We start from the raw sequence: 14,854 nt of genomic DNA, 5'->3' as shown, positions 1-14,854 counted from the left end.
TTAAACCTTAATCAGCCTGGAATACTTGTAAGTTTTACCCCTTCACACCAATAAAACGCTGTCATATGTATGTCACCATTTACCATCTGAACTTATAAAGCTACACAAGAATGACCAGTGCAGTTTTCAAGAAGAATCACTCCTTGTGAACCAAAATTCTTAATTTCCACTTTCTCTCAAAAACCCAGCATTGAGCTGATCCAGGTTTGACCAAATGTTTTGAACATTATTACATGTAAATCACAGCTGTATATTGATGGTGCAAATATAGTGATCAAGATGTCAAGATGTGAAAATAACTGTGATACATTTGCAATACAATATGGTTTCAACACGCACAAGCTGTCAGCTGGAGAAAAATTCCCATTTTGATGTTCCACACCAGAATTTCAATATGCTGTTGTATTTGGCAATAAACCACTTCCACTCGGTGTGACCAGTTTACTCTATGTATGCATTTGCTGTCAGGTGTGTGTGTATATGCAGTGATTTGGTCAACATCCCATGGTATACATGTCGCTTGGGCAGTTTATTTATACATGCAGGGCAGTTTTCATTCAACCCTCTCCCACCAGCCTCCGAACGGTTTTATGTCCCTATTTAAGACATCCTGTGCACACCCGTGTTCTGTGTGAGCAAGTCTATAAGCCCCATTTATAACAATAGATTTGGGTCAAACCATAGTGATAAAAAAGTTAAATGTGGTGTTGATTTATTTTCCTACAGGCTGAAGTCAATGGAGGAGCACCACCAAGCAATGCCTGTAAGTTGTCAAGAATGGTATACTTCCATGGATATGTTGAACAAACTTAAGACTTGGATGTACTTAAAGTGGCACTCCCACTTTGTAACATTTTTAAAACACATTTTTTTAATGCCAACGGTCGATATTTGACTTGGCGACCGCGCGGATCGCGAGATATCGATAAAAACATGTCCTCAAAAAAGTAAAAGTTTGAATTCCAGTGGCCCACCTAAATTCAGCTTCCAAACATCGAACGTTCGGCACTTGGGCCATTGTCGACTAAGCTGACGCTGCTGTGCGCCACAGTGCCACTTGCATCGGTGATTGGTCATGCCCTGCGGGAGAAAGCCGAGTCTTACTGACTCAGCGATAAAACAAAAAACAAAGTTTGGTGATTTCACCAGAATTCGCATAGATGACTAGCACAGTTACGTTTGGTTGATACATAGCGGCCACGTGGCGGCCGCTATGTATCGAACCACACGTTACTGTGTGGCAGACGACAAAATGTAGTCATCAGAGGTGGCTAATATTTTACATGTAAAAAACTGATATCTATGTGGTATTGGTTAAAAATATAATACAACTGATTGAGAATAATGAAAACGACAAAAACTAAGGAGAAGTTTTTTGAAAAAAACTTACCTGTGGTAAAGGCATAATGCTGTATATAAAGTCTTCGCAATGGGAGGTAAATTAATTGCGTTGTTCGAACTTATTATGGACTCCCTAGAATATCGTCCATCAGCACAACAATAAACCCTCGGGGGATTTCGGGTCATAATCGGGATGTGAAAAATACGCTCAAAAAATGACATGTTTTTATCGATATCTCGCGATCCGTATGCAGTCGCCACGTCAAACATCGACCGTTGGCATTAAAAAAATGTGTTTTAAAAATGTTACAAAGTGGGAGTGCCACTTTAAAAAGCAAAAACATTTGCTTTCACAGTTATCGAAGGTTATAAAATCTGATCAAAACTGCGTCAAAATTGTTATATTCCATGTAAGAGTTTGAAAATAAGGCAGTAATAATTTTATCAGTTAAATCTGAAGACAAGTTGTAACAAAATAAAGAGTCTCAGACAAAAATTTGATGGTGCCAAATGAAAGTATCCTTTGCAAATTATTTGAGGAACTGTATCTTCTTGCCATAGTATCTTAATATTATTCTAAGCGAAATTTGATTTATTTATTGATGAAAAGCATCCTTGTATTGGACCTGCCGTTTAACCATGTATTCTGTTTTGTAACAATGTATCAAAAGATTGCCATATATGCATTACATTTGTTACAGTGTGCCAAGTGATTGCAATGTATCCATATACATCAGAAACTGAAGGTGATCTGTCCTTTAGTAAAGGCTGTGTAATCAATGTACTCAGCAAAGATGACAAGGACTGGTGGAAAGGTGAACTCAACGGTGCAATAGGAGTATTCCCACAAAATTATGTCCAACAGTTGACAGAATCAGATGCTTCAACATCTAGTGACAAATGTAAGTGCGATTTCACTTCTCAAGTAATTTCACTGACCATATTGTCCGTACATTATTATCAGAACTCACGAAGCAAACTGACTGGCCACTATATCTAGATGACATTCATAGAATGCAGTGAAAATTATTGCGAAATTCCAATCACACATATTCAATACCTATTGAGCAACTGTCTTCTTAACCTGTCCCAAAGTGCCTTCTTTTGCTAACTTTCTTCAAAATTAAAATAAAAGTTCAATCAAAAATATTTTTAATGAAATAAGACAAGTTAAATAACTAATAAGTTTCACAAGCAGCACTGTCTATTCAACTCTTCCAGCCAGGGATAATGGGCACAGCGCCCTCACTTTTTAACGAAAGACTCGCAATGAAGTAAGGGCACCCTTCCTTTATAAGGAAACACACTGCCAGGTTCTGCACTCTGAAATCAGATGAATTTTGTCATTTACTAGTAATATAGATGAACACAAGGGAAATAATTGCTTTGAAACGAATGATTGCTTAGCTGGTTCCCCATCCCCAAATTTTATAGTCAAAGAAACTGAAAGTCATTTATACATGCATCCCACTGGACATTTCTTTTACATGTAAACATTTCATTAAACCCTGTTACCTCTATGGTTTGACCCAAAGCCATCGTAACCCCATTGTTATCGATGGTGCGTTTTTAGCTGTTTACAGGGAAAATTGGGGGTGAACAATTTTAAAATGAGTTGTGCAATGCAAGGTCACATGTGAATTACTTCACAGGCTGGCTTGTGAAAAAAAGGCAAGCTGTCACCAAACCAAACGTGATGATTAGCAGGGAAATTAATAACACTAACATTTGACATCATGATAAAAAACTCTGTGGGTTTTATTACGGCCAATGAAAGGGTCAACATGGTGATGAAGAGATATTAAATACTTTACCTAGTAACTGATCTCGGTGTACTTTGTTTCCAAATGTATTGAATTTGCATCAAATATCATGTAGTGGGTTTATATTCTCAAATTTAGTCAGTACTATGCATACTTTGCAGCGGTTTTGCTAAGATATGTGAAGATACGTAATTGTTTTTTAACTAGAGTTACATTTCTGTTGTTTCCTTAAACTATTTCATTGCTGGACCAAAGGGAAAGTTGGTACTATGACTGGGTTACCCAAGTACAATTTATAGTGTTATTTCCCTGAACTGAAACACTGATATTTTATTACCTTGACACAATGACAATTCGGAATGTATCTGTTTTTGCAAAAAAAAAAGATAGAGTAAGGGATTAGACAAACATATGGGTATTTACTAAGACAGGTAATTCTGTTCATTAACACTTGATCAAGTATGTGATGTCCTCATCTCTGAAGCTCTGCCTCTGGCAGACAATATTTGAAACAACTTTGATACACTTGGAAACAAACTATATCCCCTAGAATTATGGGCAGGTAAGATAAATGTGGATCTCATGTTGTTCAAGAGCAAAATAGTTTCCCAATTATGAATAACTAATAACAGTCTGTGTATCATCTTCCTTATCTCTTCATTGTCATTGTGGTTTCATCTTGTGATTTCTTAAGATATACTATCTATTTAAATTATTTCTTTCAACTTAATTTGGGCGGAAGATCCTGTTTTTTCTTATAATTACATAGCACCCTCTAACTATTGCACTTAAGGTAAAATACTAATATTTTTGTGTTTCCTGTAAGTACATGTATAAGTAAAGTGACTACAAGTGTGTTTTTCCCAACAGTGTAAAAGTAAAAAATAAATGTAGATGAAAGATATGAAAAAAATACATTTTGCCTATGTCTCTGATCTCTTTGATCATCATTTACCAAATGTTGACTTTCTTATGGTTTAGAGCCATTACCAAGCAGACTGGTACAACATAAGGATTAAATCAATATTACACATTTGATTCTGATCACCAGTGCTGTAGTTTCGAAAAATATGAAGAAAGCAAAAATGAATAAAAACAAAATCTTCATATCATCATCATTATCCATCATGCTATTGTTCATCCTTGAATTAGAAAAGTAACATTCCATAATAAGCATATCTGTGCATTTATTTCATCAGCTGCGTGTCGTCATTCATTTCTCTTGATTCCATTCCATATCTGATACATCCTAGTTGCTGACATTATCTTTCCATCTGCTGTGCTGTTTACAGGATCACCCTCCAACCTGTCAGTTACAACAAAAGTGTGGAGCCCCACTACCAAAATACCTGCAGTTGTTTTGTTTCAAAACTCTCCCACCAAACCCTACTCACTTCACCGAGTAGCAAACTTAAACCAGTGGGTAATCTGGTGATGAGAAAAAAACAAACAAACAAACAAGAAATCAGCATCAACATTCAACAGAAGAAACTTGAAAATTCGCCTTCCAGCGTCAAATATTTATTCTTGAAGAGATGTGTTTATTTGCAATAACTATTGTTAGAGTTGCTGTGTTATTTTGGTAGTGGGTCCATTTCTGTGATGTGCTCTGTCTTGATTTCATCTCAACTCTCTTTACTATGTCACTCTTGTGTGTGTATTTAGCCCAAGTTTTGTTGTCTGAGCCAGTCTATGCACCAATAGGTCATAGGTTAAAGTTCACCTCGTTGACCCACTACCATTGTAGCACGTTTCTCAGTTTTTACCCTCTGAGTTTTTCTGTAATTTTCTTTAACTGTTCAACGTTCCCATGTAAGTTGTAATATTTTGATATGTGAGAGATGTGACTTTGGTTCGAGAGAAAAAAGATTCATTAATGCAAGTTTTTATACATTCATAAAGGAAACCGGTAATATTATGTAGGATGGAGTGTTTGTTAAGTTTTTATGCTTGGCAAAACAGTCATTTGCCAAGCAAATAGCATAAATTATGCAGTATAGGATGTTGTGTGTTAGTTTAAACATGTCCCTGTGGTATGTATTTATGATACCTCTTTCAGATAGTTCGTTATGATTACAAAATGTTGATTTCATGATTTGTGATTATTAACGATGACAAAGGATTTACCTACAATGAACTTTATCCCTTTGTCCAATCAAATAAATCATACCTGTTCAGTAGCAAAAAAACGGTAGGTACCTGCCAAAAATGGCGTCTTTTCAGTGGAAATTGTCACATAGGCCCTCTTTAGGAACTTTCTTACACCTTGTGTTTTGTAATATTATTACTCAGAGGTGTTTTCTAAATGAATATAAACAAGGCACCATCACTGTTCGACATTAATTTTTCAGTTTTCCAACATAGGGATTTGAGACAAATTCATTTATACTGTATTTGATGTCAAGAATTCTAAATTGTAAATGTAAATTTGCTTTCTTGTCCAAGTGTTTCCAACGGTACATTCTTGAAAAGTTACTGCCTTTCCAAACAACGGTTGCTCTCTGAATGACATACCGACCTTGAAAGAAATTTGAACAGCAGGAAATTCCCAGCTACACTTGACAAATTTGCATTGTTTGAGTTTTCCATGCTAACATATTTCAAATTATGTCAAAAGAGTATTTCATATTAACCTCCTGAATGCTGGAAAATTTCTGACAACGTGAGAACTACCTTGCCTTGAGAGCAAGTATTTCCTGTGAGATCCCATACGTCTTCTCCGTGTGTTTGGTGCTGCAATTTTACAACAAAGTTGTTATCAGAGAGCTGAGTTAAACAAAAACACAATGTTATATAAACTCATATTGCTAGGTGCTGTTTCAATACAGTAAATTTGTCATCGTCCAGCTATTTGATCACGGTCACCATTTGATAAATTCGCCCTACTATTTAGAATATATTTACCAATTCCAGCTGTTTCACATGAACACAAGGTAAGAAGCAAACTATGTGTGATGGCAGTACTTTCAAAATGCATGCAAAAAAGCCTATGCATATGTGTGAGTTTTCATTCCTACTGTTTAACCCTAATATCCCTGTAGAAAGTTCCACCAGCCTTGTTGAATATAGCAGTACACCCTTTCACCACAATGATTTAGCCCCATCCTATTGTTATCTATTCCAAAGTTGGACCTTTACACAGGGAAACAGAGTGATAAGGTTAAGGGGGTGAAGCATGGTTATAACTTTGTACTGCTATCCAGTGGAATTTTAGATTCACCTTTGAGATTGACTCATTCAGAATTATATGATTCATACTAATTATAATGCCTTCATTTAAATTCTGGGTCATTTTAGATTTTTGATAATGCAGCGTAAGTTAGTGAGTTGGTTATTTATAACAATAGTGCAATTTTCTCCCCAAAGAGTTGACTTGACTGTTTTAGTAAAACCTTGGGAAGTCACAAATCAAACTTTGAAGTGAACAGTAAAGAGAAGAAAGTGGTTCCAGAAGGTATATGGTATTGGTGTGTGTATGCAATCTTTTGATAAGATGATGTACATTGTAAAAAACATTTAAGGTAGTATGTGCCTCCGAAGTAAAAGACTTAAACTTTTTTTCAACTTTCTGCAATGAATCTTTCAACCATACTCTTTCCAAATCAAATATAAAAATTAGGGGTCACCGTGCAAAGTTTGGTACAAGAGAAAAATTACCTGACAGTTATCAATATTTGAAATTCAGAATGGCTGCCATCCCTGTTTTATCTCTATGGGGAAAAATAAAATACTCGCTGTTTGAAAAACTAACACTATGAAAATTTTCTTACACCAAGAGCTTTAAAATAAGCCCTCACAAGTGGTAGATCAGAAAAGTATTGAAAAAGATTTGAGAGTCCAAATATCTGTCCCCATGGTGCATTTTACCTAAATTAATAGCCTTGATACTCTATGCTAATAAGAAATGAACTGGTTCTATGAGCATTAACTTGCGTTTTGTTTCAATATTGTCAGTTTGTGCAGTTCTGTGTTTCAATGTGTCTCTTGTGAATGTGCTTTTTTGAGCCAAAGGAAGTTGCACTGTAAATATGTCATTAAAATATAGATTTACATGTAAGTTAATGAAAAAAGCGGCCATCATAGACCGTCAGGCAGCTACACATCAAAAATCAAAAAAAGCACTGTTGTCTCAGCTATGTGCTGTGATCAGTTCATCAACTAAAGGCTACTTACTGTCTGTCAAAGTTGGCAAAAAATACTTCTTTTCACAAAAAGTGGCCATGTCCATCTGGCGTATTCAATTGACAATGTATGTGCTGTCAACAAAAATCACAAATTCTTTGTGTCCAACACCCATGACTTCAAAGATGCATAGACCATCTGCTTTCATGTAAGCCTCATGCTACAAATTTGTCAAATGCTTCCCACTCTGTTTGGTGACTTGATCCAATATGGCTTGCATTACAGCCTTGCTACATCACTGCATTTTTCACCTTGATCATGGTGTCTTTGTAATGTTTTGACTTCAGTTGTTTCACATCTGATATAACAATGACAAAATTCAAATGTCTGCTTCTTACAAGGCCGTACATGGTGTACCATCTCCTTGATATGTTATCTTAAACTGCTGAAAATTGCCATGGACAGTAATAAACATGAATATGACCTTTGATAACCTTCAATTTACCCTTTGAGCGCCAAAGTTAATTTTTGTCCCCTTTATAAAATATACCCTACTCAATTTTTTTTCAGACTTTTGTCAAAATTTTGATAAAAACTTATAACCAATGCAATGTGATGTCCATTTGGTCTAAAAATATCAAAACATGTGTCGAAATATTCATAAAAATTGGTAAATTGTTGCACTAAAATTTTGATGAAAAAACCCCAGCACTCAAGGGTTAAAATGTAATCACCGTCTTCAAGTGTATACTTGAAATGTGTGCAATGGCTTGAAATGTTTTTGAAGTTCATTGGTAAGTCTCATCAAACTGTATAAGCATAGAAGTGGGATATAAATGTGGAGTGCAGTGGAGTTATTTCAAATATCCTGACTGTTTTAAACACAATAATTTCCAAATATTTATAATTCAACCAGTAAATAAAGGCCAGTAAATGCTACATTGTCATTAGGGGATGGCTCCATTACCTTAGGAATACCCTACTTCCCTAGAGGATCAATTTCACAGACCTGCCTTTCCTAAAATGGCACTACAATGGCACCAGCTGGATTAGATAAACATAACAATGGAACATTCACACCTTGGGGATTAAAAGTCTTGTGTTTGTCACCCGAGTTGCTCAGGCAAGGACTCGGGTTTCAGGTACCATGCAAGTTAATGCAGTCGTCCCCTAATGTAGAGTAGTTATATATATTTCACTCCATCTGGTACTTATTTTGTCAATATTATTATTTAAAATGGTTTTAGGAACAGCTGTTGTTGTGGAATTGTAACAGGGTTGAAGCATTTATTGCAAAGCTAAATATCAGGGAAAGATATTCTGTGACGATGATTGTCATGGATAATGCACATTTTATTGTGGATTCTATCAATATATTGCATGCCAACTACGGTACAAACATTAATGGTCAACCACAAATGTTATTTTCATTTTGGTCTTCAGTGATGAATTTGTGATTTTTTTCAAAAAAATTTCGAACATGTATACAGATGTTGTGTTCATGCAAATATGATCAACTTTGCAAGTCCAAGATGGTCGATGTGAGACAATAAATAAGTTGTACATAATAGACGCAAAGACAATTTTACAGAAAAGCTTTACCCAGCTTGTGCAATTCAACAGTAAGAACATGTAGTTAGCTTCAGTGTATAATTGCTCCTTTTTTGGGTTTATTTATAATGCATGCTAGACTTTACAAAACAGATTTTCACATTTTGTGCCTGTTTAACATTCATAACACGTTTTGCATACAGTTTCTTTTATTCAAAATTGACTGAAAGACAGACAAGAGCTCATTGGGCTGGTGTTTTTCAGTTTGTAAAGATGTACAACAAGTGATGAACCCTGATTTGTTATGTAGAAGATCATTACTCGATATGTCACCAATCTCTCAAAACAAGTCGATGAAATAACAAAATTGACCCAAGATTTTGTCACGATATCATCACACAAGGCTGCACAACCCAAATTTTATTCCCATTGATCTATTATTCCTGAGTGACATAACTTGCCTTTATCATTTAGAAGAATTTTATTAGTGCCTTCAGATTTACAACATTGTAAGTCTTCTCGTCTGGTCCTGTACCACTCCCAATATATAATTTCCACAGAATGTCCTACAGTAATCCATTACAAAAGATTTTCCAATTTATTCAGATCAAAGTTCAGACAGACAAAGCTGCATAATTATAGTAATAATTTATCAATCTGTGCCCCACAGTGAAAGATATTTGGCATATACATATTACAGTTGAAATATTTCAGTCAAAGTAATGCTAATTACGTATAATTACATTTTCACGATTTCTTGAAAGTTTTCAACAAAATAACACAAAATTTAAAGGGAAAACATGTGAAGTAATTACAAATTAGACTTATTAGAGTTTGTGTGAGAAGTGACTGACCTGTATTGTTATGACGTGTAGACTTAAGGTTGAAAGTAAATGATACAATCAAAGCGGTGAAATGTGGCAAATATTTAGATGATTCCAGTGGCAGAGAACTACAGGAATGAATTCTGGAGATTTGGGTTTTTCATTTTTAATTATTTTTTGTACAATTATGTAATATTATTGTAATATTTTATTAGTGAGTTGTGAAGATGTAGAGAAATGCTCCTTGAAGTATTTTGTTTATTAATATTTATTTATCAGATACTAGTGCAAGCATTCCTTCTGGAAAATTTTTGTTTGATTGATAAAGATTTTATCAAATTGCAAATCATCAAGAAGCGACATGAACTTATTGTGAACAATTGTCTAGAAGTTTTGATCCCAAAACTTGTGAGTAATTTGATGTTCAATTCCAAATGAATTATTCCGTTATGAACTCAAATTACTGAACTTTCAACTCAAAGAGGCTGAACTTGTTGTGTACAAGACGTGTTTTCAACTCAGTTCAACTTTCAGTTTATGTTGGCAGTATGGATATAGGTGCTGTTTGTTGTCAGATATGGACTTGATAATAGGGATGTAAACGTGAGTGAAAATTTACTTTTGCATTTTGTCAGAAATTATTAATCTGACAGATTTATTTTTCATTCAATTCCAAATGACGCTGAAGTTGGCATGATATGTCACCATGTACTGTTGTAAGTCGATCACTCATTCAAACCAGGTAGTGATCAACTTTATAGTGTTGTAGAATGGCCCAGCATGATGCATTTAGTAACAAGGCCACTGTGACTGACTCTGAAATTCATAAAAGTATGACTGATACTTTGCTCATAGAAGATAGCTGAATAATACACACTGCCAAGGAAAACAGAAACATGTTCTCACCGAACATCACCACCTTGTAAAGAGTGTTTACACATTAACTTAACCACAGTCATGCTGTTCATCAGCTGTATGTTATCTGTATTGACACTAAGCACAGTTGCTGACATTTCATATGCATGACATTATAACGCTCAGCACATAGTCAACCACATTTCATCTTTCATCTGCACCAACAACATTGTATTTGACGGTATAGTTCTGCTCCAGCAAAAACATACCTACATTTCATGTGAACTGACACCAAACACAGTCAACCACAGCTCACCTGTATTAGAGTCACTAAACCCAGTGGACAGCATCTCTTCCACACAAACACCAAAACTAACCTCTCATTGTGACGTACACCATAATCTCAGCTGTTATTCACTGCTCAGTAAACAAAGTGGCTACATCAAACCGGAGAGTTTCACATCCCATGCATTCACTTTGAACAGATCACTTGATGTACCATTTACCACATGTATAACATCTTCCATGATTTTAATGTGACCCACAAATGCTTGCTCAGTAAATTTCCTATCCCATGTTAATTAAAGTTTAACACAACATGAGTCTAGCAACATTGTTTTTAATTGTCTATAAACATTTCAAATAATATTATCAACACTGTTTTATACACCTCAAGTGGTCTTGCCAAGAGAGTGGAAAAAATTAGCATTTCATAACCATCGTTAGAAACAGTATACTGTAGTTGATAGTCTAGTTTTAGATTAAGCAGATGTTATAGCTGAAATATTGATTTAATATATATACCTTGTACAATAATTACCTTTGGTGATGTAAATGTTATTCCATGTTGAAAGCAATCAGTAGTTCTATTGTGGTATATGATATATGTTATCCAAAATCACCAGTGATTGCATTATCTGTGGTGTGTGTCACAGAATTTGCTTCATGTCTTTTTTTCCTCACATCTTATTCACATTCAGTGTCGTGTATTCCCCAATTCCAAAGTGTATCGAATCAAATGTCTTGTTGCTCATGTACTGTAATCAGTTACATTTTTGTTTTTTTCTAATTAAAATCATGGCAGGTTTCAACCTCAAATTTGAATTCTACGACCATTGCTGTTGTGTCCCTTCCAGTTTTTCACACAAATGTTTGATTGCATTTAATAATAAACATATTTAGAAAAAATACCCAGCTGCCTTTGAAGAGTGCCTGTGTGGCTGTCTTGTCAACGTCACTGTCAAAGTCATAAAACCATGGTTTTAAGGAAAGTTTACATGTATATCCCCTTGATAGTTATGAAACCTTGGTTTTGAGGAAAATTAGCCCTTGATAGGTTAAAACTGGACACTTACCCTAACCTTCGCACCAACTATGCATAGGTGATGAATGTCCAGGGTTTAATAGTTTTCATATGGTGCTGGGAATTGGGATTGGCCAATTGCATTCTGGTATAGTTACCCAAAGTCTCTGAGAAATTTCTGCATCCAGGCACTACAGTGTATCAACTCCAGTACCTCTGTAAAACATACTTGTGTACTTTGAGATCCAATTTGCCTTGTAATTAATTGGTAATGAAATGACTGGGAACCCATGTTGAAGTAAGAATAAAGTAATGCCCTTGTCTGTGAAGGGAAGAAATATGAGATCATACCTGTGTTCTGTTCATTGACTATTTTGGCTGATCCATTACAGTGATTGATAACATTGAAGCAAACCTTTCAAAATGTGAACTTTCCTCTGAAGCCAATAGTCTTTAGTTTTGCAATTTGTTTACAGGTTCCTGTAGATGATCTCATTCACTTCAATTTGAAGGATGGTGAATTTTGCATATGTAAATATATAGTTATTAAAGTCAAAAGACTATTTTCAAGTATATCTTCAGGAAATAAACTAAATAAAATTTATCCCTGAGAACTGAAACAACGGCCAATAAGGAAGTTGAATTTGTCAGTGTAATGCATTTATTGCCATACCAATTTCATAAATTGAAGTACTTGTATGTTTATCCAAGAAGTTAATTATTTTTACAATTTATTATATCTTTTTCAATTTGCAGTTCCCCTTCCCATATGTATGGCAATATTAGGTTATGAGATTGATAATTAAATCCATCTGTCGTACATATATTTATGTCTTTCTATTGATGAAAGTATCTGTGAATTTTCCCAATATCATTTGGAGAAATGCTGAGACAAAAGCACTTTCATAGATGATGTGCCTATGTTACAGGGTACAAAGATAGAACTGTATATGAAAATCTCACTCCAAAAGAGAGAAAACGACAGCAGCATATCCACGAACTGATTGACACAGAGGAAAGCTATGTACAGAATATGGATCTTGTTGTTGATGTAAGTTACATTCAATCACAAAATGCTTTTTTCATTGCAAGCTCCTAGCAGCAGACCTAAATATCTGTAATACCATAATATTTCCCATTAGGACTGATACACAGTAAGTGTGTAAATTTGGCTAAGTTCCCAAATCACAGTGTGTTTTCAAAGCCAAATTGATGTACTGTTAGATCGCAAAAGTTCTTTTTCAATTAAGAAAATTGTTAATATTAAAAGTACTGGCACAAGGCTAAAACAAAAAGTTGCATAAACTCCTGAATCGACTTAAAAAATTCTGAACCAGTAAATTTGAAGACACACTGGCCAATCATTGGACCTGAGTTGCCTTCGGTATACAAGAACAATCACAGTAAAGGTCCATAGTAATATTACTATACATCACAAAGCATGTACCTGCACTGTACCTTTCCAAACTTAATCAAAAACACTGAGAAAAAAAATTTTGAAACCTTTAGAATCTGGAGTAAAATGCACCACCATATATTGCATTCAAGTCTGAAAGTTGATTTTCTGTAAACAAAAACTTGAAGAAATGTGCATGTGACAAATTAAGCATGTGATTGTAAACACCGTTTCTAATATCATGTAGGTTCTTATATTATGATAACTACAATATCATTTTGCCTGTGCCCAAGTACAACTATGTTGATATACAAAATGTAAACCACACAAAGTAGTAGTAGTTAACAATCTCTGGCCACAGTTATCAGATATCTGCTTTCATCAAAGCATTGTCATACTGTAACCAGTGAAGTCACTACTGACTTTCATAATATGGCATTCTCAATCAGAACCATCAGACAATGAATTAAACTGTTTGGGATGATCTGAGTGTGTCTATTTAACTAATGATTCCCCGTATCCTGACTATTGAGTTCTTTTCTGCTCTGACCATGAAAACAGGTATTTCAGAAACCAATGGCTCAAAGTACAGTGATATCAAAGGATGAGCTGGCTATGATCTTTGTCAACTGGAAGGAGATCAAAATGTGTAATATGAAACTGCTCACGTAAGTACTCATTACTTGTTATCAGCTAGACTGATATTAGCTCTTCCATGCATTCTTACAGTACGTTCCAGTGGCTAGTTTGTGCAGAGGGTAGTCAGAGAGGACATGTTTTATTTCATACTGTAAGATGTCACATTTTCATGCTACTGTCAACTGGCATGTTGTAGAACACTTATATTTTTGCACAGGGAATGCAATAACAATATTTCACATTAACTATCATGTAAACAGTACCCACCTTTTTTATTGTTGTTGTTTAAAATACCATTGTCATGTACTGTAGGTTACATTGGTTTATGACAAGATTATAAAGAAGACTATCATCACTGATCATGTAAATCAAATCATGCAAAAGAGCGCCATCCAGTGGCAGAGTAGTGCCAAGCTGTACTTTTTATTGGTCAGACTTGGCCATCTTTTTCCAACATTCCGACAACAGATTTTGACATTTTATTTATGAAACTGTAGACATTTAGATATTAAAATGTAAAATTTCAACATGACCAAACTGGTGTTTATAGTCTAAGTGGGGTCAATTAAAGTTTAGAGCAAACGACATCAACAATTTCTAATACTTTTGAGTATGTAAAGATACAACTGTGGTGACAAATTTCATACTTCGATAATGATTATTCCCTTTGTGGTCATTTATCATAGAGCACTTAGAGTCAGGAAGAAAATGAGTGGTGAGAGTGGAGTTATACGAAATATTGGAGATATTCTTTGTGAACAGGTAAACATGGATTTTCCATTGCATAGTTCCAGATGGTACTGAACATTAATTTGTCAGGGGTATTGTGTTGGTCAATTTGTTTTCCTAAGTTTTCCTGCAACACAAATGCTCTTAGTGTACTTCACTGTGTTTTTGAAATTTTAAGAATCGTGCGAGTCATTTTGCCGAGTTATGTCAGGATGAGTAATTGAAATGTGTGCAAAATAATTTACACTGTATATGCAGCACTGCTGTGCATTTGAAATTTTTTGGTCAAGATTAACCATCTCAAAGAAGAGTGTTCAATATTAGGACCAGT

General features: G+C 35.0%; 1 protein-coding gene across 1 annotated transcript in view; it reads left to right on the top strand.

Annotated features, from left to right (window-relative positions):
* LOC139142840 (intersectin-1-like) overlaps window positions 1-14,854 on the top strand; it is a 76,916-nt gene that overhangs the window by 35,474 nt on the left and 26,588 nt on the right. The window contains 5 exon segments of the mRNA XM_070713006.1: window positions 727-763; window positions 2,043-2,243; window positions 12,689-12,810; window positions 13,717-13,823; window positions 14,481-14,556. Of these exon segments, the coding sequence (XP_070569107.1) occupies window positions 727-763; window positions 2,043-2,243; window positions 12,689-12,810; window positions 13,717-13,823; window positions 14,481-14,556 (543 nt within the window).

This window comes from Ptychodera flava, chromosome 10 (genome assembly GCF_041260155.1).
Source record: "Ptychodera flava strain L36383 chromosome 10, AS_Pfla_20210202, whole genome shotgun sequence".
In the NCBI taxonomy this organism is placed as follows: Eukaryota; Metazoa; Hemichordata; class Enteropneusta; family Ptychoderidae; genus Ptychodera; species Ptychodera flava.
This window is presented reverse-complemented; position numbering and strand designations above follow the sequence as displayed.